At 43.3% G+C, this 24939-nt stretch overlaps 1 protein-coding gene across 9 annotated transcripts in view; it reads left to right on the top strand.

Moving 5' to 3' along the window:
• Positions 1 to 2611: 2611 nt before the first annotated feature.
• The window catches only part of MMD (monocyte to macrophage differentiation associated), a 60707-nt gene continuing 38379 nt past the window's right edge, over positions 2612 to 24939 (top strand). For 5 of the 9 annotated variants that reach the window (XR_003506993.1, XR_003506990.1, XR_003506992.1 and 2 more), the window contains exons 1-6: positions 3192 to 4231; positions 10772 to 10853; positions 15728 to 15888; positions 19346 to 19420; positions 20938 to 21039; positions 23157 to 23226. Coding sequence is in view for 3 of the 9 variants with exons in the window: in XM_027519560.1 (XP_027375361.1) it covers positions 4074 to 4231; positions 10772 to 10853; positions 15728 to 15888; positions 19346 to 19420; positions 20938 to 21039; positions 23157 to 23226 (648 nt within the window). In the remaining 6 variants the exon portion in view is untranslated. Of the gene's footprint in view, positions 2870 to 3115; positions 4232 to 10771; positions 10854 to 15727; positions 15889 to 19345; positions 19421 to 20937; positions 21040 to 23156; positions 23227 to 24939 lie in introns of those variants that run through there. The other 4 variants (XM_027519562.1, XM_027519560.1, XR_003506994.1 and 1 more) reach the window with 4 other exon arrangements.

Below are 24939 nucleotides of genomic sequence, written 5' to 3'. Positions count from 1 at the left end.
CAGGCAGAGGCTATGCAAATAATTGTCTGCTGTTTTGCAGAAAGAAGAACTAGTATATTTCTGAGCTCAACAAAAATGTCACATCCTGCTAATGTGAAAAACTCCATTTTATTTCACTTAAAAATGCTAATCTCTAAGTTGAATGTAGTACCTCTTTTCTGAAAACATACTCAAGATTTCTCCTCAAAAAGATGAAAACAATAACAACAAAGATTGAAATGGACACCTTAGTACAAAAGGGAGGAGGGGCGGTGTTCAATTCTAAACTCTTTCATGGTTTTTATTTTTATCTTTCGAGAATTGCTTTCACTTGGGAGAGTCACTAAGAATGAGGTTGATTTTAATTTGTGATCATATTATTTACACAAGCCATTTTTAGTTTGTTAAATATTCCTGTGTATTATATTCCTACAATATTTCCATGGAAGAGACAAAATAGGTCAAGATATTTTATTCTGATTTGATCTAATTTTTATCTCACTCATTTTCCCCCACCTTGGTAAATGCCATTCATAATGATGTTTCTAAACCTAGGTGGCCATTCACAAGTTTTCCCCATACTGATCACATCTCCTATGTTTTCCAAGCTGTTATACTTTACGAAAGGATGTGTGCCAAGTCATGCCCATCATCTCTTTAAAAATGCATCTCCAGACTTCCTTCTCTCATGTGTCCCATTTCCTAATTAGCCTCACCACACTTAGCGTCTCAGTCTCCTGCACATTCCTAAACCATTGCTAGGATGTGACCTAGCATCTGCTGGTTCACTGTTTTCAATCCTTCCTATGTTACTTCATATCGTTATTTTTTAAATCTGTTTTTATCAGTTATTTCGTTTGTGACCTTTCCCTCCCCCACCAATTCATTTAACCCAATGGCTGGACAGAGCAGTTTAGTAAACCTTCAATCCATGGTCATTTTTCTGACTTTTAGAAAAAAAAAAATTAAAGAAATATACAACTTTACAATCTAGGGAGAGGCAGTTTGGGGCTGAAAGGATCTGAGGCTTTAATGTTAGACAAAGCTAGGAGCAAATCCTAGCCTTTGGTAAGATTCTAAACTTCTCAGCCTCCTTATCTGTGAAATGAGTAAGATAATGCTTATCTCCTGGGAAACTGATGGAAATAACCATGGAAAGCACCCTTCTAGATCCAGCCAACTTGGAAGGTGCTAAAGGAAAAGAAACCAGAATTTTGGGTGAACTACTTCTCAGCTTTCCAATGTTCCCACTGCATGTCGACTAAACACTTCCAGTAGGCTGACCTACTGTCCGCTTGAGAGCCTGAAGTTTGGGGTGTCAGTGATGGTGTGGACAGGATACCTGGAAGGAGCCATATCAAGGGAAGGAATCAAGAAATCAGCCATTTGGGACTTCCCTAGAGGTCCGGTGGTTTGGGACTCCTGGCTTCCACTGCAGGGCACAGGTTTGATCCCAAGCTGGGGAACAAGAATCCCACAGGCCATGTGATGCAGCTGGGAAAAAAATTAAAATTAAAAAAGAAAAAATAAAACCAGGGACTTCCCTGGTGGTTCAATGGTAAGAATTCGCTTGTCAATGCAAGATACACGAGTTCCATCCCTGATCCGTGTCAGTTCCCACATGTCACGGAGCAACTAAGCCCAGGCGCCACAAGTACTGAGCCTACGGGCAGAAACTACTGGAGCCCATGTACCCTAGAGCCCACGCTCCCCAACATGAGAAAACCTCACACCACAACTAGAGTAGCCCCCACTCAGGGCAACGAGACAAAGCCTGCACTCAATGAAGACCCAGCACTAAATAAATAAATATATAAAAATTGAAAAACAAACTATCATGGAGGCCTTTGAAGATGATTAAAAGTTGTACATAGCTTAGTTCATCCCAAGAACTCTACCCCCCCCCCCAAAAAAAATCATCATTCATTAAATATTCTTTGAACCTCTTACAGGAAGCCCTCTGAGTTTATATTTTTCCCACAGGACCCTGATTCAAATCTACTTTTTGGTTTATTTAGAAGTTGCTTGGATTAAGCAAATAAATGAAAGGATTACATGTAAGCATCCCTACATGACAGGCGAGGAAAGATTTTAAAAATCTACCCCAGAACCTCGCATAACAGCCTCGGGGTAGCTGACCTTGAAAATGATGAAGGAATAAACGAACGGAGGGATGAAGAAAGGAATGCTGAAGAACGAAAGACACAGAGTCAGGACTAGGACACAGACAGAGGTCCTTTGTTTGTTGCTGTTTTCACCACAGTCGCTTTCAAGAGCCGTGCCTCACATCCTCCTTTACCATTTTTCTTCCTGTCATCGGGCCCTTCTATCTTCTCGCTCCAACTCCACCCCTCGAGCCGTGAACCGCCCTCTGTCTCCCGCCCCGCCGGGAGACCACGCCCCTTCTGTAGCCCCGCCCCCGGCCGGGAGGCCCCGTCCCTCTCCTGCCCCAGCGGGAATGAATGGCAGCGCGGCCGCGGCTCCGCTCGTGCGCTGATTGGCCCCCGGGCGCGGTGACGCGCGGGCGGCCGCGGGAGCACGCAGGCGGGCGGGGCGCGGGCAGCGGGGGGCGGGTCTGGGCGCCGGGTGGGGCGGGGCCTCCCTGCCGGGGCGGCAGGGCCGGGCGGCGGGAGGTGGCGGGAGGCGGCCGGGCCGTTTAAGGGCCGCCCTCCCGCCCCCAGGCGCCCGGTCTGGCTCTGGCCCGGTCCCGACCCCCGGCCCGGCCCCGTCTCCCCTGCCCGGTCTAGCGGTCCGCCGGGCCCGCTGCGGCCCCCGGAGCCGCCCCAGCTCCTGCGGGCCGCGCACCCGGGCGCCGGCGCTGACGAGACGGAGCTCGCGGCCCCCGCGGAGGAGCAGGAGCATCGATGCGGTTCCAGAGTCGATTCCAGCGGTGAGAGGGCAGCGCCCCAGGCCCGCCGCCTGCGCCGGCACCGGGTCCCGGACCAGCCTCCGCCCGTGTGGGGCCCGGCGCCCCGCCTGGTCCTCCTCTCGTGCTCCGGGGGCTCCCCGCCCCGCCGTCCCCGGGCGGCCCCGCTCCGGGAGCTGGTCTCGCGCCGGCCCGGGACCCCGCTGCTCGTTGCGGGCTGCAGTCCCCAGCCCTCGGACCCCGGTTGCCTTCCCCGGGGGGTCGGTTGCCCGCCCAGCTTCGCCCTGCAGGGACAGCCTCTCGCTTGCTCCGGGGACCTGAACGCCGGCCGCGGGCACCGGCCCCGGATCTTCCGACCCCGGATCATCCGACCCCAGCCTTGGCCTGCATCCCTAACCGGCCTTGGGGGGCCCCCGAGGCGCCCGGACCCGAGCCAGGTTGCCCCGCAGGGGTGCTGGGGGTTTCCGGCGCTTGTCTTTGAACTGCCGTGGCGGTGGGGAAAACTGAGGCAGGCTCCGCCGGTTTAGCCTTGCCTGCGGGGTTCTCGGGCTTAGAGCCCCAGCGTGTGCTATTTTGGGTCACCGCGCCGGGGCATTAGCTTCTGGGCGGTAAGACCTGCAGTTTGAGACGCCTGGGTTAGGAAACGAGGAACCGAGGAGGCCCCCCGGAAGGATGGCCGGGTGCTCTTTGGCTGGAAAGCCGGTGGGAACGCCAGCCTGGGGAGATAACTTGGCCTTAATCCTGACTCCAGGTCCCTGCCATCTAGCAATGAATGGAGGCTGGCCATAATTCGAGAGGAAGCTCTGCCCTTTTTTTTTTTTTTTTTCCCCTAATGCTCCTTCGTGTAAGTGGGTGAAAGTTCACGTGTCGTGTGTTTGTGGTAACTCTCCATCCCTTTGTCTGAATCAGGCTAGCATCCCCACTCCCAGGCCTTCACCCTGAGCAGGCTAGCTTAGTGTGCAGTAGAATTTGAAGAAAAAAAAAAAAAAAAAGCATGAAATCTCTTAAGGCTTTTGTTGCGTTTTTAGGCATTGCTTTTTATTACAGGATTTTGAAGTATGGGTTTTTTTTGTTTTTTCTTTCCAATGCTTTAATCCCTAGAAACCCTCTCACCTCTTCTGCTGGTCTCATTTCTTCTCCAGAGTGACATTTGCACAGGGAGAGTTGGAGTGATCAGGATGAAGACTTGGATTAACTTTTGAACATTGCTTATCACTCAGTGTGGTGAATGCCTGGCAATGTTCGCCTAATGGGAACATCATCAGTTCTTCCAAAGGCAAAAAGGAACCATGATGTTCTGTCTTTAGAACATGAAGTCAGCCATGAGGACTGGAGGGGCTTCAAGGGAGGATGTAACACAGGCTCAGCAATGGTTGGCAAAACCCTGTATGTGGTGTGTTTAATTTGGTTTTACTTCTCTGCACATCTGTGCTCTTCCTGTTTTCCGGGAACCGTGGCAGTCTTCTGTGCATTTACCGGTTTTTGTTAGATTAAAGAGTTCTATTTCTTTTCTATCCTTTCAGTTCTTCTCTCGAAAAAGAAAGAAAAAAAAGGAACTTGTGTTATTGTTTGTTGCACAAACATTAGCAGTATTAAGAGAAATGAAAAACAAACACATCTTTATTTAAGATCCTACCATCTCAGCTGATTGAACTCTTCTTGTTTGCTGGACACTAATCTATGCAGTCCTTATTATCACAGTTGTAATGTGATTTTGCCCTCTATTCCATTCATTTAAAAATTAAAAATACAGGCATTTTCTTTTGGTATAGCATAGACGTTGTAATTTCCGCAGCAACTGCACAATGTCAGTGGATATTTAACAGTTATTTTCTTGATGACATCTAGACCTGCCCTGATTTTCTTTGCAGAATGAATGATCCCGTAATTTCTTGTTTGCAAAGATATTTCTATAAATCAACTTGAACTTAGAAATAAAGTCTGCAAATAAGTAATATATTGTGGTCTATACATTAACATATTGAGAGTACTGTTCTGCACCTCTTAAAAGCTGTTTGTTATCCATCTTGTGAGCATTTAGGATAGTTACAGGTTGTAAATGACAGAGGAACCAGAAAGAGGAACACACTTATCTTTAAGCCCTTGTGTTCCTTTTGATAGATTCACCAGGACTCCATTGAAGAGCATTTGACTGCAGTAAAAACATTTCATTAGGCCATCCTTTGTGGCTATGTCTAACTTATAAGAAAACTTGAACATCCTGCTGGTTTGTTCATAATGGAAACTTGGCGGTCACTGTGGCTTTGGATCAACTTCCAGAGCTCTGCCATATGTGGAGAAGAGCTATAAGGACGCCTAATCCAGTGTGGAGGGCTTTATGCAGGCATGGCTTCTCAAAAATCTTAGGATGTGAAAAATCCCACTGGGACACCTTTTATCTTTTGTGCTGTATCCCTTTCGCTCTTGATTCTACCCCCACACTGCACAGAGTCATTCTCTCCCTTTCACAGCATCTCTGACTGATTAGAATACTTGCTAACATTTATTGAGTGCCTATCAGTGCCAGGCAGTAGCTGGGTATTTGTAGGTAACTCATCTCATCCCTAACTGTAACCCTGAAAGGCAAACTTCTACCCATTTAATAGAAGAGCTTTAGAGAATAAAAGAGCCTGCTATCATCACACAGCTAGAACGGGGCAGACAGAAGGGTTCATGTCCCTTTCCACCACCCATGCAGCCATTTACCTCTGTCTCCCCACCCACACACAACATCTGTGTGATAGTGCAGAGGCCTAGGACCCAGAGCTTCTAAAGTGTCCTGTTGGTGTGTGCTCATTTCTCCAGCCTGGCAACCAGAAATCCAAGGAAAAGGATACTGCTTTCTTAGCTCCAGCCTTGTGACCACTGGTTAGTTTCAAATTGAGTATGTGGTAAGGCGTCTTATTCTAAAGCATTAGGAAGTGTTCCAGTGCTGCCTGTTGCCTCTCTTTTTGTTCCATGTTCTCAGAGCATCGAATCATACACCGTTCAGTGAACACTGAAGAACACTGAAGTTGTTTCCTTATATGTGCCATTTCCCTTATTTAGTAATTAAGTTAAATGGCTGCCACCACTATCGCCACCTCTGACTGCAGGCACTTTCTCCTAAACATCATGCTTATTCATACAGGACAGCTAATATCAATAGTAGGGTTCTATGTAGGGATCAGTTCTGTTGCCCCTTCGAATGATGTTGAAGGAGCCCCTGAAATGTTCATGGTCTTGTCCTTTGTCCATTTTGTTTTCACAAGATCTAGGATTCTCTTGGCTCTAAGACTGCCTGTTTTTGTTGCATACAGAAATCCCCAGTGAAACTAACTGCCGGCAGGATCTCTCTCAGTTAGGATAATAAAATGCTTCAGCAGCAGCAAAATGTCTGTCTTTTTATTCTCATTCAACACTTATTTATTAAGTTCCAACAATCAGCTGGACTTTGTGTTTGGGACTGGAAATGAAAAAATAGACAAGGCAGCCTTCATGGAATTCACTTTACAGTGGGGAAAGATGAAATAAAAAATAAGTTCAAAAAGTCCAGTTCTTACTAATTGTGATAAGGGCTCTGCTGAATTGATACTTTAGGTAGGATGGTTGTGCCGAGTTTGACAGGTGAGAGGAGAGCTGGGCACACTGGAGGAGAATGTTTGGGCAGACATAAACGGCAAACACAGATGCTCTGAGTCAGATCAGACCTGGTTGGTTGGAGAAGCAGAAAGGCTGTGATTGGCTGGAGGGGGAGAGGAAAGGAAGGGAGCCCCTGGCTGGAGAAGTCGGGAGGGCTCATGGCCTGCAGAGGAGGCCCTGTTGCCAAGCACTTTGGGAAGCCAGATAGGTTTTAAGCTGGGCTTAGCATGTGATGTGATCTGGTGTTAAGAGACTCGTGGCTGCTGGGTAAAGAAGAGAGTCCATGTGCGGGCGGGCAGGGAGACCAGAGCTTTGTCTACAGACCAGAGGAGTCGATGTCTTGATTTAAGGTAGTAACTTTGAAACTGTAGAGACTGGGACTGTTTTGGAATGTATTTTGAAGATAGCACAGACAGTACTTGCATTTGGAGTATGGGGAAATACAGAGGAATTAAGGACAACTTCTGAGATTTGATCTCAGGCTCTGAGGTCTGATGGTGCATTTCGGATTTACCTTCAGAAGGCACTGTTTTGGGCTAAAAAAATTGGGATGGGGGGAAGGAACGCTGTGCTGTATCTTCGCTGTAGCATGTGGGCTCTTTCTTGGGGCACAGGGGCTTCCTCCAGGCTTCCCATGAGACACTCCTGGTAAAGAACCCACCTACCAGGGCAGGAAACCTAAGAGACACGGGTTCAGTCTCTGGGTCAGGAAGATGCCCTGGAGGGCATGGCGACCCACTCCAGTATTCTTGCCTGGAGAATCCCATGGACAGAGGAGCCTGGCAGGCTACGGTCTATAGAGTCGCAAAGAGTCCAGACAACTGAAGTGACCTAGCCCGCACGCGTGGGCTTCCTCTAGTTGTGGCACTTGTTTGGGGGGCTTCTGTTGTTGCGGCATGGGCAACACACCCAGTGTTAGAATGTTTTCTAGCATTGGATGACCATCAGAATGGCTTTGCTTTAAGTGGAGGTGTCTGGCCTAAGTGGGTGCTGTTTCCCATAACTCTTGAGAACCTTCCTCATTCTTTTGGGGCGAAGAGAATAGCCTCAGTGTTGGGGGGTTTATTTGCATTTTACATCTGCTTTTCATGTAGGTCTTGGGTGACTAATTTCTTCATAATGATTTCTTCAGGAGGCAATGGGAGGCATGATTGTATCAGAGAGAAATGGAAAATGTAAATTTCCTGGCAGAACCATGTGCCATCCCATGGGGCCCCAGACGGTGCCTGACATACTTGCTGTTCCCTTTCCTTATTGCCAGAATCTTGACCCTGCCCTTAGAGAGAAACTACCTTAAGTCACATGGAAGGAATCTTTTTCTCTGCAACTTCTGAGTTCATTTTTAACCTGAGTGATTCCAGGTGGGCACAAACATGTTACACACATGGCCACTCAGCTTCCTTGCTTTTAAAGTCTATCCCTGTCTCTGTTATAGCCTGACTATTTTTAGTTTGGGCTGCCAGAGATATAAATTGCTGTTTTAGCCTGCAGGCTGGTGGTGGGTGGACAACCCTCCTGAGCATGCCCTGCAGAGAGTGCTTGCAGTTTAATCTACCCTCAGCCACCCTGGAGCCTTACTCTTTACCCTTTACAATTCCTAATGGGGTATGCTACTTAGAGCCCTGTCTTTGTGTCTCAGGCTGATAATCCTGTAGGCCCTTGAATGCAGGGGACACTTTTAAAGCCTCCTTCCCAAGAGTGTAATTATTTTCCTTTTTACTAATAACTGCCGTATAGCGACACTCTAGTCCCTTAGGAAATTAGTGAAATTATTTAAAGGATTGTCAGGGGAGAAAAGATTTATTTATCTATGTGTGAGAATATCTTGGAGTAATTCTGAAGCTGTTAACTGTACATTTCTCTCTAATAGTTTCCAAGCCGTGTGATGAATCCCATTCAGTATGTGTATCTTTTGCATGTTAGTTAGATAGCTGCCCTTTGGTGAAGACAGGGAAGGTGTCTTCACAGTGCCAACTCCGTTCCCTAAGGGATCTTCCACTCGAACTTTCTGTGTCAGCTTGGCAGGGACTGCCACTTGATCTTTACTCATTTGCTCTAGGGCTACCAGGCCCTTCTTTAACTCAGGGAGAAATGTTGGCTGGTCTTCTGTTCATAAACTGGACACTATTTGGAATTGCTTGGCCACGTGTTTTTAGTCAGTTTTTGGCAACCTGTCTGTGCCATTTGGTTTAGCCTGGTACCGTTTTTCCATCGTGTTAATTGATAAGACATGACTAGTCAGAACTTGTTAGTGACAAGTAACAGTCTCCTCCTCCTACCCACACCCCCTTAAACTAACTCAAGCAAAAACCTACACTATTGTGTAAAGCCTGTTGACATCTTGCAGGCCCCAAGCCCATCAGTTCAGTTCAGTTCAGTCTCAGTCATGTCCGACTCTTTGCGACCCCATGAATTGCAGCACGCCAGGCCTCCCTGTCCATCACCAACTCCCAGAGTTTACCCAAACTCATGTCCGTTGAGTCAGTGATGCCATCCAGCCATCTCATCCTCTGTCATCCCCTTCTCCTCCTGCCCCCAGTCCCTCCCAGCATTAGAGTCTTTCCCAATGAGTCAGCTCTTCGCATGAGGTGGCCAAAGTACTGGGGTTTCAGGTTCAGCATCAGTCCTTCCAATGAACACCCAGGACTGATCTCCTTTAGGATGAACTGGGTGGATCTCCTTGCAGTCCAAGGGATTCTCAAGAGTCTTCTTCAACACCACAGTTCAGAAGCATCAATTCTTCGGCACTCAGCTTTCTTCACAGTCCAACTCTCACATCCGTACGTGACCACTGGAAAAACCATAGCCTTGACTAGACAGACCTTTGTTGGCAAAGTAATGTCTCTGCTTTTCAATATGCTGTCTAGGTTGGTCATAACTTTCCTTCCAAGGAGTAAGCGTCTTTTAATTTCATGGCTGCACTCACCATCTGCAGTGATTTTGGAGCCTAAAAAAATAAAGTCTGACATTGTTTCCACTGTTTCCCCATCTATTTGCCATGAAGTGATGGGACAGGATGCCATGATCTTAGTTTTCTGAATGTTGAGCTTTAAGCCAACTTTTTCACTCTCCTCTTTGAGTTTCATGAAGAGGCTGTTTAGTTCCTCTTCACTTTCTGCCATAAGGGTGGTGTCATCTGCATATCTGAGGTTATTGATACTTCTCCCGGCAACCTTGATTCCAGCCTGTGCTTCTTCCAGCCCAGCGTTTCTCATGATGTTCTCTGCATAGAAGTTAAATAAACAGGGTGACAATATACAGCCTGGACGTACTCCTTTCCCTATTTGGAACCAGTCTGTTGTTCCGTGTCCAGTTCTGACTGTTGCTTCCTGGCCTGCATATAGGTTTCTCAGGAGGCAGGTCACGTGTACACACCAAGTGTTGGTATTTAGATTCAGGCGCTCTTAGGGGCTTCCCGGGCGGCTCAGTGATCAACAATTTGCCTGCCACTACAGGAGACGCAAGAGACTCAGGTTCAGTCCCTGGGTTGGGAAGATCCTGGCAACCCGCCCCAGTATTCTTGCCTGGAAAATTCCATGGACAGAGGAGCCCGAGGGGCTACAGTCCATGGGGGTCACAAAGAGACACGACTAAGCCCAGGCACACATGACTGTTCTGGCCAGTGTGTCAGGCACTAGTCACATATTTAGATTTTGAAGCAAACTCTTTTTAATTCAGGAAGAATGCAGGTGAAAATGGACCTCTTGTTTCCAGTGGCCTGGAGGCAGCCAAGTATCATTTATTTAAGCTGTCTGGGGCCGGAACAGGTAATGCAATACAGGGAAACTAGTTTGGCAGCCCTGCTAATAATGGGATGGAGCATTTAAAGATCTAATATATATAAAGCTTTATACATTTTGAGAGACAAAATAGGAACTTTCAAACGCATTGAATTCACATTAAATCGTGGTTACTGGTATTTATAAAGTTTAGGAAAATGACCTTGATTTTTTTTTTAGATTTCAGATTTGGTTATGCCATTTTTAATTTTTTATTTTTTTTAAGTATCCCAGTTGAAGAGTACCCGTTGAAGGGGATAGATAGGAGTTTTGTTTGCTTTTCATTGGTAGAAGATTTTTTTGAATGAACTGAAAGAATACTGAATCCAGTTAACTAGGGCATGCACTTTAGACAAAGGCTTTGATTCAGTTTACACCGGCTTTGTGGCTTTGGTTTTGTTCCAGTAGCTAGGTATTTCCAGCAGTCACCTCTTCAGTTAGAAAGACCAGGCAAACTCTGACAAGCTTTCCCATCGTTCTTTACACACTCTGAGCTTTTCTCATGGGATGTCTTTTGTTTCTACAGGTTCATGAACCACCGGGCCCCTGCCAATGGCCGCTACAAGCCAACTTGTTACGAACATGCTGCTAACTGTTACACACATGCAGTGAGTACGAGCTGCCTGCCTTTTCCATGCTTCCCAAGCGCTTTGGTGGGAAGAAGGGGCGATCATCTCTGTTAATCTCAGCCCTGTCAATCCGGTTCACCCATCCCTGTGACCTTTCCTGACCTCGTATCAGTACATGTCATCAGAAACTGTGAGCCGTTAGATACTTTGAGTGCTCTGACCTACAGTCAGCTCTGTTGATCCTGAATTTGCTTTCTCAGATAAGATCTTCTTTGAAAGAAATTAAGTGTTATAAGAAAAACCAAAGGAAATTATTTATAAAGACTGTCACCCCTGGAATGAAATGAATTACCTTTTCAAGACAGTCAGCTGTGTTCATTTAGCAAGAAGTGTTCACCCCATTTGCTGATAAAGATTTTTTCCCCCTGAGTGATCCCCTAAAATAGGTAGCCACATCCTTCCCATCCCCACGGTCGTCATTGCTTCTCAGAGCAGATGTTAGTCCTTACTGTAAAAGAAAAGTTTAATTCCTGAATTCAGATTTTTCTTCCTTCTAAAAGCAAAACATGTTCATTTTAAGAAAAATGGAAAATACTGAAAAATACATAAGAAAAGCAAAACTATCTAGAAAGTGAAGTTGCTCAGTCATGTCCGACTCTTTTGTGACCCCCATGGACTGTAGCCCACCAGGCTCCTCCGTCCGTGGAATTTTCCAGGCAAGAATACTGGAGTGGGTTGCCTTTTCCTTCTCCAGGGGATCGTTCTGACCCAAGGACTGAACTCAGGTCTCCCGCATCGCAGGCAGACCCTTTACCATCTGAGCCATCAGGGAAGCCCATTGTTTGTGTTTATGTGTGTATTTTCATTTTATTGGCATTTTCTTGTGTCACTATAAACTTCCTTTTATCTATGATTTCATTATTCCCTTTGAAAGTTGCATCTAGTGAAATTTTTTGAGGGGAAATGGTGGTTGGTATGTAGTCTGAAGATAAGAGATAGAGGAGATCAATTTATCTCTTTAGTGAAGAGTGTTTAGAACAGGCTGATTCAGTTATTTTAGACAGTGTTAGTATGATATGTAGGTTACATATAAATGTTATTGGAATAAAATTTGCTTGAATTCAAGTTGTGCCTTTTCATTTCTTTAAGCCCCTTCTCCAGAGAATAGTGTTTTCTATAAAGGAACGTGATGCCAAATAAACCTGAAATCAACTAGTTTTTGGTAGATTCCCTTGTAATCTAATAGAACAATGCTGTCTGGTCATTACTTAGCAGAAATCCAACTTTCTAAAGTATCAGTTCTATGTATTATAGTGAAGCGAAAGTGTTAGTCGCTCAGTTGTGTCCGACTCTTTGAGTCTCCATGGAGTATAGCCTGCCAGGCTCCTCTGTCCGTGGAATTATCCAAGCAAGAATACTGGAATGGGTTGCCATGCCCTAGTATTATAATAGTAGAATTCAAATGTTATTTGTGGTATTGAAATGTTACTCTCTTTTATCACTGTCCTTTTTCTTTAGGTGCTCAAAATATTTTTATTTAAATAAGTAAAATGCTAGAATCTTGCTGAGTATTTTTTCTTTAGAAAAGAGTTTCTACCTACTTTGTACATGCTTGCCCTGAAGAAGCCCCGTTAAAGGGCTTCTTCGGTAATGAAATTTGGAGTAACCTCACTAGTGGACAGTCTCCCTGGACCTGCGGCTTAGATTCTTAGGGCAGGAAGGATTTGGTGAAATTCTCTAGATTTGAGCTGACCCCTGTCTTTGCATTAATGACACATATTTTGTGAAGTGAGCCTCACAACCCCAGAGGGTCAAAATGTTTAGAGTCCATACTTAAAGAATGCACAGCCTAATTTGATTATTAGCTGTACTTTCTAGATACCCATCTTTTATTCTTTTTTTTAATTGAAGTGTAGTTGATTTAAAATACTATGACAGTTTCAACAGTACTGTAAAGTGATACAGTTTTATTCGTGTATATATATACACACACATTTTTCTGATTATTTTTCATCTGTTGTTCAGTCAGTAAGTCGTGTGTGGCTCTTTGTGACCCCATGGTTTCCCTGTCCTTCACTATGTCTCAGAGTTTGCTCAGATTCATGTCCGTTGCGGCAGTGATGCCATCTGGCCGTCTCATCCTCTGCCACTCTTCTTTTCCCTTCAGTCTTCCCAACATCAGGGTCTTTTCTAATGAGTTGGCTCTTTGCATCAGGTAGCCAAGGTTTTGCAGCTTCAGCTTCAGCATCAGTCCCTCCAATGAATATTCAGGATTGATTTCTTTTAGGATTGACTGGTTTCATCTCCTTACAGTAGAAGGGACTCTCAAGAGTCTTACCCCGCACCACAGTTTGAAAGCATCTATTTTTCAGTGCTCAGCCTTCTTCACAGTCCAACTCTCACATCCATACATGGCTACTGGGAAAACCATAGCCTTGACGATACGGACCTTTGTCGGCAAAGTGATGTCTCTGCCTTTTAATACACTGTCTAGGTTTGTCATAGCTTTCTTTCCAAGGCACAAGCGTCTTAAAATTTCATGACTTCAGGCACTGTCCACAGTGATTTTGAGACCAAGAAAATAAAATCTGTCCCTGTTTCTACTTTTTCTCCTTCTATTTGCCATGAAGTAATGGGACCAGATGCCATGATATTCATTTTTTGACTGTTGAATTTTAAGCCAGCTTTTTCATTATAGGTTATTATAAGATATTGAATATAGTTCCCTCTGCTATACAGTAAATCTTTGAGCGTTTCTATTTTGTCTAGTAGCATGTATTTGTTAATCCCGTAGTGCTAATTTATCCCCCTTCCTGCCCCCACTCCCCTTCCCCTTTGGTTGTCATGTTTATTTTCTATGTCTGTGAGTCTGTTTCTGCTTTGTGTATAGATTCATTTATTTTATTTTTTATATTTCACATATAAATGATATCATGTGTTTCTTTGACTTACTTCACTTAGTACGATAATCTCTAGGTCCCTCCATATTGCTGCAAATTGGCAATATTTCATTTTTTTAGGACTGAGTAATATTCTATTACATGTGTATGTGTATATGTATGTATGTGTTTATACATATCCCACCTTCTTTATCCATTCATCTTTTGACAGACATTTGGGTTTCCATTTTTTATTCTTAACTAAATGTCTGATGAATTTAACAGAGCTAAAATTAAAGTTATTTCTTAAGATAATTGTCCACAGGCCCTTAAGAAAATAAGTGTGTGTGTGTATGTGTGTGTATGTATTTAAGTCTACATCAGGATTAGGATATAAGGGATATAAAGTTTGAATGATAGCTTATATGGCCTTTTCTTTCACTTATTGTTCCAGTATACATCCATCATTGTATCCGTTTACCAACTGCAAAGTACTGATAAAAGGTAGAAAAATAGTGTCCTGATAGTTTTCAAAATACTGACCTATGAAAGCAACCAGTGAAGTGCTTATTATTTAGCATAATGCTGAGCATTTAAATATAATTGTTTGGTTGTTGAGATGCACAGGTCACCTTTAAGAATAGTATTTTCTTGAAATAGACCTGAATAATCCTTTAGTTTATCTCTCCTGGATGGTCATCAGGAACACTTATATAAACCAAAGTTAAGGGAAAACTGACAAAACATACACATTAATTTTTTAGAACAGAAAACGTCATCTTATTAAACTTACTAAACTGTATCCCTGATTTTTGGATTTCAGAGAGCATTAAAATTTCTAAAAATGACAAAACAAAAAACTTCCGTCTAATTCTCAGGAAGATACTTTAACATAAAAAAAAATAGAAAGGACATAGTCTCAAAATAAATTTTGTTTTATGAAAAATTTACTTTGTTGTCCTTAATTTTCACATTTTGTTCTCAGCCATTGTAATCAGCATTGAAATTCAGTGCTGATCCTATCTGGAAGAGTTAATATTCTGTTGCAAGAGAGAAAACATAGGTGTTGGAGACAAAAATAGATGAGATTTCTAAAGTTTGCATTCTTTGCCAGGTATGTTTATTCTGGTATCTAATAAAGTAGTTGATTTCTCCTGATGATTTCTATTATTATAAAATGTTTATTAGTCATACTGTTATGGCTAGACTTTGCACTTTGTGTCCATATGTAGTGTAAAATATGGCGTAAAAGCAAAATTCCCTCTTAAGATCCTAGTCTCTTAAAATTATTTGACTCGGTAGGAATGGATTACCTTTGTCTACTTGAAAGGTGCTGTTAAAAATGAAATAACCCGGGAACTTCCCTGGTGGCCCCATGTCTGAGGTTCCATCCTCCCAGTGCAGGGTGCCTGGGTTCAACCCCTGGTTGGGAAACTAGATCGCGCATCTGCATCCAAGATCTGGCACAGCCAAATAGGTAAATGAATCTCAGAAAATGAGATAATGCAAAGACCCTTCCACCCCTTTTCACTCTACAGTAGCCCCCAAACTGGTGGGATGTAGACATCCCGACTAGAAATGAGGACGTATGATGGGACAAATGATTTGAGTGTGGTATGTGCGTTATATGCACTGATTTAATTCATTTAGTTACCCTTTGCTGAAATTTGGGCTTTCAGTAGCACTTTGGGGAAACAGGAAGGACTATCTCAAGATCAAGTCATCCCTGGGAAATCTGGATACGTGCTTGGTAGCAAAATTAGGATAGAGGACGTCTGTTTTGCAACAGTTGAGTAATTTTGCTGCCTGACCATGTCCCCACTGGCAGGCACAGGTTCCGGGCCCTAAACACAGCACCTGTTCTCAGCGCAGCAAAACGTCAGCTTCATCTGGTGCTTGTTCTAATTATCCGGGAAAGGAGATGTGTGTTTTAAAGTGATCTTCCTAAAGTTGTCCCTCATAAACTTGGGTATTTTTAACAGCTCTCAATTCAGCGTTTTACTGAATATTTATTTTTCTTTCCCTCTCTCTCAGTTCCTCATTGTTCCGGCCATTGTGGGCAGTGCCCTCCTTCACCGGCTGTCTGATGACTGCTGGGAAAAGATAACAGCTTGGATTTATGGAATGGGCCTCTGTGCCCTCTTCATCGTTTCCACAGTATTTCACATTGTAGCATGGAAAAAGAGCCACTTAAGGTACCGTGAATGGCAGCTGTTTGAACAGATCACACAGAATCACTGGTTCAGGTTGGCCTTTCCTGCTGGCATGCTTTGGGCAGCTGAGGCGAAGAGTGGACATTGCCCTTCCTGGTAGACTCAACTGTCCCATTCATTGCTCAGGAAATTTTCTATGGATTGGAAGGAGTTTGAGGACCCCCCATGTGTATCTTTAAAAAGTGGGTCTTTGTTCAAAACACAAACAAAACCACATTGCTGGGAATTCCCTGGCAGTTCACTGGTTAGGACTCTGCACCCTCACTGCTGGAGCCCCGGCTTCAGTCCCTGGTCAGGGATCCTGCAAGCCTCGCTGCTCAGCCGAAATAAAACCCAACCAACCAACAACCAAACCAACCCACATTGCTTCCCTAGGACTGACAGTGTGGAACCCTGACGCCTGTTCTCCACTGCAGCTGAGGGGTGGTGGGCAGGACCCTGGGCTTGGACTCATCGGTTGGGTTTTCAGTCCCAGCCCTGCAACCTGCAACCTGGCCTCATGTAGCCTCAGTTTCTTCATCACTAAAATGAGAATGGTAATGCCCGACTGGTGGACTGTTGTGATAGGTGAATGAGATGATGCATGTGAGGGTGACTTAAAATTACAATCACTGCAGCCATACTGCAGGTATATTACAGCTCAGGTTACTGTTCTGTGAAGTTCAGCTTTCAGAATTAGATCCAGTGTATCTACTCAAACAAAACACACAGATGTTGCTACTTATTAGCTATTAAACGCTTTCCAAACAATACTGCGGTCCCTCACCTCCCAACGAGAAGAACATAAAAGCAATCATCCTTTGAGTGAAGAGTTAATTGGGGAGAATACAAAGGTAGAGCACACCATTTAGTTGCTTATGAAATAGAATCTGTACAACCCCAAAGGGCAAAGTTTCTTCTCAGGAGGATTTAGAACAGACCAAAAGTGATTTAGTATAATTTTAGAAGGTAATTTTTGGTTTTATAGAATGTTCAAAGAAATCTCAAGCTATTTGGACAATCTAACATTAAAAAGATATGCTTTATTTAAAAGCAGGATTTGGGATTCTGCTAGTGATGAGATGATTACTAGTTTCCTCACATTTAAAGATCAGAGTTTTAGAACCAGAAGGATCCTTTCTGCTGCTGAGTCACTTCAGTCATGTCTGACTCCTTGCGACCCCATAGATGGCAGCCCACCAGGCTCCGCCATCCCTGGGATTCTCCAGGCAAGAACACTGGAGTGGGTTGCCATTTCCTTCTCCAATGCATGAAAGTGAAAAGTGAAAGTGAAGTCGCTCAGTCGTGTCCGACCCTCAGGGATCCCATGGACTGCAGCCTTCCAGGCTTCTCCGTCCATGGGATTTTCCAGGCAAGAGTACTGCAGTGGGGTGCCATTGCCTTCTCCAAGAAGGATTCTTAAGGAACATCTAATCCAAGACCCATCATTTTCACCTGGGGAAACTGAGACCCAGAGAAGCTCCCTGACTTGCCCAAGTCATCGATTGCAGCAGAATCTGATCATCCCAGGTCCTCTGACTCCGGTCCTGAGGTTTACTTCCACCACACCCTTCACATTATTGCTTATAGTTTGTAGTCTGCTACCTTCACCCAGAAGCTGACAGTTTCCTGAGCTTAAAATAAAACCACAGCATTGAATCATGAAGGAGCCCAGGGACACACTCAGAAGCATGCCTCAAAAGTACCTATCCTGACTCTTCAGGACACACTGTCGCAGAGGCCAGAGCCTCTTCATTATCTTTTTGGCATAGTGCAGTGCCTGTGATTGCCTTGTCTGACTTGGCTTTGCTGTCTAGATTTCTGAATCAATAAAGAGTTGTAGGTACCTGCTTCAGTATTCAGGGCCTCCCTGCCAAGGCCTGAGAAGAAGGTGTAAGAGAAACCAGTCTCTCTTGAACCTTGCAATAACACTGCTAGAATCATAAGCTGTGGGTGGAATTTTATTTATTTTAATTGCATTAATTCTTAAAAATATCCCAGTATATCCTTAATTTAAGTAAAAGAGGGAAGGGAATGAGTATTGGTTAAGTACCTACTATGTGCTGGGTGCTGTGCTAATCACATGGCCGCATCGTCTCATTTAATGCTCATACGTACTCTGATACAGATGTTGTTTCTGGAGGGTGAGTGTCAGAGAGGCGGGTGGTGGGGTTTTATTTTTTTAATATTTTATTCATTTGTTTATTTTCTTGGCTGCGCCAGGTGTTAGCTGCCGCAGATGAACTCTTAGTTGTGGCAGGTGGGGTCTAGTTCCCACGCCAGGGCTCACGCCTGGGCCCCGCGTGCTGGCAGCATGGAGTCTCAGCCCTGGGCCGGCAGGGCAGTCCCTACGGGGTGGGTCTTGAACAAGCTGCAGCTTGACTTTGGGTGCTGCCACCGTCTGGAAAGCAGAATTAGAAAGGCCCCAGAACTGGCTCAGAATCACAGTCGTCCAAGCAGTTAAAAAAAGAGATTCCCCTCTTCCCTCCACCTTCTGCCTCATCTTCTAGCCCTGTTAAGTCAGGATCTGCTGGCCTGGAGTTTGTGACTGTATTGTAGCTTCCCTGGACGATTCTGAAAGGCAGTCAGGCTTGAGAACATTAATGTAGTGACCAGCACTGACTGGCTGGACACCCTCGGCCTGCCCTGGCCACCCCAGGGTGTGTGGCGAGGCAGGTCTAATGCTGGTCAACCACCAAGCCGTCGTGTCCACCACTTGGGCTGAAAGTGGATTAAAGACAGTGCAGTGCGTTTGTACTTTTTACGTTCCCTCAGTGAAGGGCAGATCCTGTCTTATCCGCTCTGTGAATAGACCTTGGGGAGCCGGATCGTTGTACACTTCCTGACCCTTCAGTTGCAGGAGAAAACTTGCTTAGAAGCGCAGGCGGCTACCCTCTTGACAGCAGATAACCATTTTTTTTTTCCCCTTGTTTGTGTCATTGCTGTTCCTAAATTAGTTTCTAAATTTGCTTTATTGCAACTTATTGTCTGCATTAAGGTACTTGGAGTAAAGGCTGCTTCAGAGACATTCTAAAAAGACTGTGGCTTTAGGGGGTATTTTACTGAGCCCTCAAAGGTTTGTGCCCTGCACCATGATAGGGGTTGAGAGGTGGTCTGTCCTCGGGGAACTTCATTTTCCTGTTAGATAGGATCTAAAAGAAATGGAAAACATCAGAAAGCACAGATTTTGCTTGTTATTGTTTAATAGTTTCAGAGTTTCTGATTGTTGTGGGGTTCTTACATGGAGAGAATCTTTGGTATGTGTAATCTTAATAATAAAGCTTTTATTTGTGGCTTCATTTTATTAAAAAAAAAGAAAGCTGTGTGACTTTGAAAGCCCATTTATGTATGCCATGAGAACTAGGAACAAGAGTGGCTGTTGTGGCCTAGCAGAGTGACAACCCCTACTTCCAGTCTTACAGTTTTCTGAAAACTTTGTCTGATGTGTTTGCCCCCACAGGACAGTGGAGCATTGGTTTCACATGTGCGATAGAATGGTCATCTATTTCTTCATTGCTGCGTCTTACGCTCCATGGTAAGATACAGTTTTTCTGAAGACAGCATTTTTATGAGAGAATTCTCAGTCCTTCTTCCCTCCTGTCTTCCTGTCCCTGCCCTCCACCCCAAAAAACATACATACACGGGTTTTTTTCCTTTCCCATTTTGATTTGCTTGAGTCAGCTTGCAGACTGTAAGGAAACAAGGTTGCTGACACTCAGAATACACATCTGCCCTGGAATGTTCCAGAGAAGTGCTACAAAGTTGTGTGTAGGTAGCACGCTCACTTTGGAAATAGATTACCTTTGCCTTCCATTTTCTTTCTTTGTGCTTCTGCTATTCAGAATACTTGGACATCTAATTGTTTAAATGGAAATGCTATAAATATATATGTAAAGAAAACAAGCTAACTTTTGAAATTCACACTGCTTGTCTTCACAGCACAGTAGCTACTATATATGGAATGCGTCTCTCATTTCTTCAGCTATGTGAATAAGAGAGCTAGCCTAATTAGTTAGCCATTTAAAATGCCTGGTATTCAGTTCAGTGTCCTGGTTCTTCCTGTCTTTTCGGTATAGACAAGATAGAGTCTTGTGCTGTTTTGAATCCATAATTAAAGAAAAATTAGTTTTCCTCTACCACGGTATGGTCCAGTTTTAACCACTCGGAAATTGATATTATGCCGTCAACTACTATAGTCATTAGAAACACCCAGTCTCTGGATTCTGACTAATGTAGCATCCATCATTCAAAAGAAACCTAATTATGTGTTGTAGTAAAAAGTAAGTGCTGTCTCTCCCCAGTACCTGTTACTAAATTATAGGTCTGCATCATATTGGAGCGAGAATACTTGGAGGCTTTTGTGAAGTATACCTCAATTTAAAATAAGTAAATAAAAATTTTAAATGTAGACTGAGGAAACAAATATTACAATAAACAGTTTGTTCACATGTAAGTCTTCGATATGCAGATGGTACCTTTTCCATTTGGAAATACTAATTTTGTAGTAATAGTCATTCAGAATAACATTTTTTCCCCCATATCTATTAATCAGAATTTAGTACAGATGAATTTGTAGCATTTTAAGTTCAGGCTTCACAGGAGTCCATGGTTAAATTCTAACAAAATATCTTACATGACATATGTTGGGCTAATTCTTCTGATGTTTTCTCTTGGCAGAGATACTTGGTCTGTGTATTAGGTATCTGTTGTGTGTGTGGGATCCAGTTGAGGGTTTTGTTCTCAGTAATCTTTGTAAACAGTCTGCTCTCAAGTACACAGTCAGGAGTGAGAAGGCAAGTGGCCTCTGCAGCAGCCCGCCTAATCAGGAAAGTCGGGTGTCGTGGTGTGCTGGGGCTCACCTGTACATGTCTCTTTAAGTTATTAATTTTACCCCAGTTGCCCAGATACCTCCACCACATGTTGAGTGCTTTTTCTTTCTGGTCTTATCCTCTTACCTTCTCTATCAGTTTTCAGGACTAGAGGAAAACACAGGTTTTATGAATTCCTTTCATTTATCACTTCTGTTCTCTGTTGTCATGTTTACATTTTTAGGTTAAATCTCCGTGAACTTGGACCCCTGGCATCTCATATGCGTTGGTTTATCTGGCTCATGGCAGCTGGAGGAACCATTTATGTATTTCTCTACCATGAAAAGTAAGAGAAAATAATTTACATTTAATACCTTTAAAATTAACTTCCTAAATTTTATCTACATTACAGTATGATTTACTTTACATTTGTACTTCAAAATAGTAGAAATACATAAACAGAATATATATTGTTTTAACAAATCTTCAGAACCATTTGCTCTATATCACTGGTGGACAGATTGCTGTAGACAAATGAATGGTGCCTGTGTAACACATGATGTAGCTGAAGGACAAAGTAGCCTTCTCTCTCATCTGCAATGGCAGTTCAGTTCTGACTCTGAAATGAGTCAGACTTCACTTCACATCCTCAGCCAGACTAGTTGTAACTACAAACTAGCCTGCCTCTGTGACTTACAGTTACCACATGAGAAAAATAACTGCTTTTCTAAGTTTCTAGGAAGGTTGAAGATAATCGATATTAAGCCCTCAGCATAACACTTAACCTAGTTAGGAGCCCAGCAGCTGTTCCAACCCAAGACTCCTGGAAAGGGGGATGTTTGGAAGGGTATATGAACTCTTAGTATCCTCACCATGGAACACATTTTTTTTTAACCTGGTATTCAAAGGTCCTAGTGTGTGAAGCAATATAAAAAGAAAGCTTATTGAAATTTAGCATCTTAGTTCTAGAAGAGACCTTCAAGTCGTCTATTTCTGCTTCATGCTTGAAAACTGAGAACATTCAGTACATGCATGAAATCAGTGACACATCTGGAATTAGGACCCAGGTGGCCTAGTTCCTATTCCATGGCTCTTCTCATCATTTCATATGCCTGAACTTGAGAAACTCACAACCATGAAATCATTTATTTGGATACAGTTTATTAAATTCTTTATCTATTGTTTTTGGCAGAATGGCCCTCAGAATTGACTATAACGTGTGCTTGTCACAAAGTAATAAATTGTTTTCTCTTTTCAGAAGAAAATAGTAGTTTTAGCTAACTTCTCTGTAACTTTGAAATTCACTTAAGTGCATTTTTGACCATAATTAGCAATTCTGAGTGGTGTTATGCATTATATATATATATATATATCCAAGGGAACAGTTTGCTTCTCAGACTCAAACCCCTAATTTATACCCTTGGATAAAATAGGAAGTAAAGTAAGACAACTATTTTTTATCCTGTTTCAGGCCTTCTGATGTAAACCAAACCCACATTCTTCCCCAGTTCCCTGATATGATTACCTCCTGGTGGACTTTGAGTACAAAACACTAAGAACGAGATGCGAGTCATCCTTGGCCATTTGGTTTGGCAGGTATTAGGGAAAACCTAAATGGTGCCACATACTGTTCTAGGCCCTGCAGATCCAAACATAAATATACTTTGGCCCTTGCCTTCGAGAAACTTAAAGTGTAGTTTGACTAGGCATAAATATAACTTGAATTTCAGTACAGTGTGTTTTTTTAGCATTTTCAAATAATCTGCATCTAAGATGATGAGCCTTACAAATTAAGAGTTTGTGCAGATACAAAATAGACCATCAGAAACACATTCCCTTAGTTCTTTAAGGCTCCCATCCCTTTGCCACTGATAGAGGAGGCGCCAAGCTATTCCTTGTGCAGCTTCATAATTTCAGTGTCTTATAGTGATGAATTGGAATGACGGTGAAGGCAAACACTGGGATTAGAAAGGGAAGGTGCACGGTTAATTGGATTCAGTGATAACTTTGGGCAAAGAACATTTTCCATGTAGCATGTAGAATTTGATGCCTTATCAATCCTGAAAGGGTTTCCCTGGTGGCTCAGTGGTAAAGAATCCACCTACCAATGCAGGAGATGCAGATTCAATCCCTGGGCCAGGAGGATCCCCTGGAGAAGGAAATGGCAACCCACTCCAGTATTCCTGCCTGGAGAATCCCATGGACAGAGGAGCCAGGAGGGCTAGAGTTCATGGGGTCACAGAAGGGTCAGATAGGATTTAATGACTAAACAACAACAATCCTGAAAGAAGTATTCGTTCATTGTTATACTCAACTACAGTATTTCAGTCTGTAATGGTCTCCTGTAGGGAAAATACATTTCATTAAGAGTTTACATTTGTTTTTCAAAAGAAAAAATGGCAAGGAAATGGTTTAAGTGTTGTAGGAATAGATAAATTATATTAACACATTTCTCTTCTGCAGGTATAAGGTGATTGAGCTCTTTTTCTATCTCACAATGGGCTTTTCTCCTGCCTTGGTGGTAACATCAATGGTAAGTTTCTTCATAATTTAGTTATTTCACCTTATTTTCTTTCCAATCACTGTGACTTTTAATATGTCTATACATACAATCTGTAGCTTTTATTTCTGAAGTTGTAATATGCCTATTAGAGACTCAAAAGAAAAAATATATAAATTACAAAGTGCTACAACTTGCACTACTTGCTGTCTGCAGTTTGGAAAAGCTATACACCCAAGTGTCTCCTCCCATGTGGTAATCTGCTGTATTTGTTCTTGGCGATAACCCCACTCCCACCCTTTACCCAAAGAGGTGTGAGATAATGTGAAGGTGGGAATTTTTTAAGTTACTTAGTGTCTTAAACCTAAATCCATGGACAAGGGTAAATTTTTTCATTTTTTAAAAATCTTTTTATTTTATATTGGAGGATAGTTAGTTAACAATGCTGTGATAGTTTCAGCTGCACAGCAAAGCACCTCTGCATACACATGTATCCATTCTCCCCCAGTCTCCCCTCCCATCCAGGCTGCCACATGACATCGAGCAGCGTTCCCTGTTCTGTACAGTAGGGCCTTGTGGTTGTCCATTTTAAATATAACAGTGTGTGCACGTCAGTCCAGACTCCCTCCCTGGCCCTTCCTGCCATCCTCCCCTCCTGGCAACCATAACTTCCTCTTCTGAGTCTGTGGGTCTGTATCTGTTTTGTGAATAAGTTCATTTGTTTCACTTCTTTTTAGATGGCACATATAAAGGACGTCATACAGTGTTTCTCCCCTGACTGACTGCACTCAGTATCATATAAAGGACGTCATACAGTGTTTCTCCCCTGACTGACTGCGCTCAGTATCATATAAAGGACGTCATACAGTGTTTCTCCCCTGACTGACTGCGCTCAGTATCATATAAAGGACGTCATACAGTGTTTCTCCCCTGACTGACTGCGCTCAGTATCATATAAAGGACGTCATACAGTGTTTCTCCCCTGACTGACTGCGCTCAGTATCATATAAAGGACGTCATACAGTGTTTCTCCCCTGACTGACTGCGCTCAGTATCATATAAAGGACGTCATACAGTGTTTCTCCCCTGACTGACTGCGCTCAGTATCATATAAAGGACGTCATACAGTGTTTCTCCCCTGACTGACTGCGCTCAGTATCATATAAAGGACGTCATACAGTGTTTCTCCCCTGACTGACTGCGCTCAGTATCATATAAAGGACGTCATACAGTGTTTCTCCCCTGACTGACTGCGCTCAGTATCATATAAAGGACGTCATACAGTGTTTCTCCCCTGACTGACTGCGCTCAGTATCATATAAAGGACGTCATACAGTGTTTCTCCCCTGACTGACTGCGCTCAGTATCATATAAAGGACGTCATACAGTGTTTCTCCCCTGACTGACTGCGCTCAGTATCATATAAAGGACGTCATACAGTGTTTCTCCCCTGACTGACTGCGCTCAGTATCATATAAAGGACGTCATACAGTGTTTCTCCTCTGACTGACTGCACTCAGTATGACAGTCTCCAGGTCCATCCATGTTGCTGCGAATGGCATTATTTCATCCTTTTTAATGGCTTGTAATATTAAAAATATTACTCAGTTATAGTGGAGTAATATTCCATTGTATATATGTACCACATCTTCTTTATTCATTCCTCTGTTGACGGACATTTAGGTTGTTTTCATGTCTTGGCTATTGTAAACAGTTAAATTAATGACTTCTTAAAATTTAAGCATT

The sequence above is a fragment of the Bos indicus x Bos taurus genome, chromosome 19, assembly GCF_003369695.1.
Source record: "Bos indicus x Bos taurus breed Angus x Brahman F1 hybrid chromosome 19, Bos_hybrid_MaternalHap_v2.0, whole genome shotgun sequence".
In the NCBI taxonomy this organism is placed as follows: Eukaryota; Metazoa; Chordata; class Mammalia; order Artiodactyla; family Bovidae; genus Bos; species Bos indicus x Bos taurus.
This window is presented reverse-complemented; position numbering and strand designations above follow the sequence as displayed.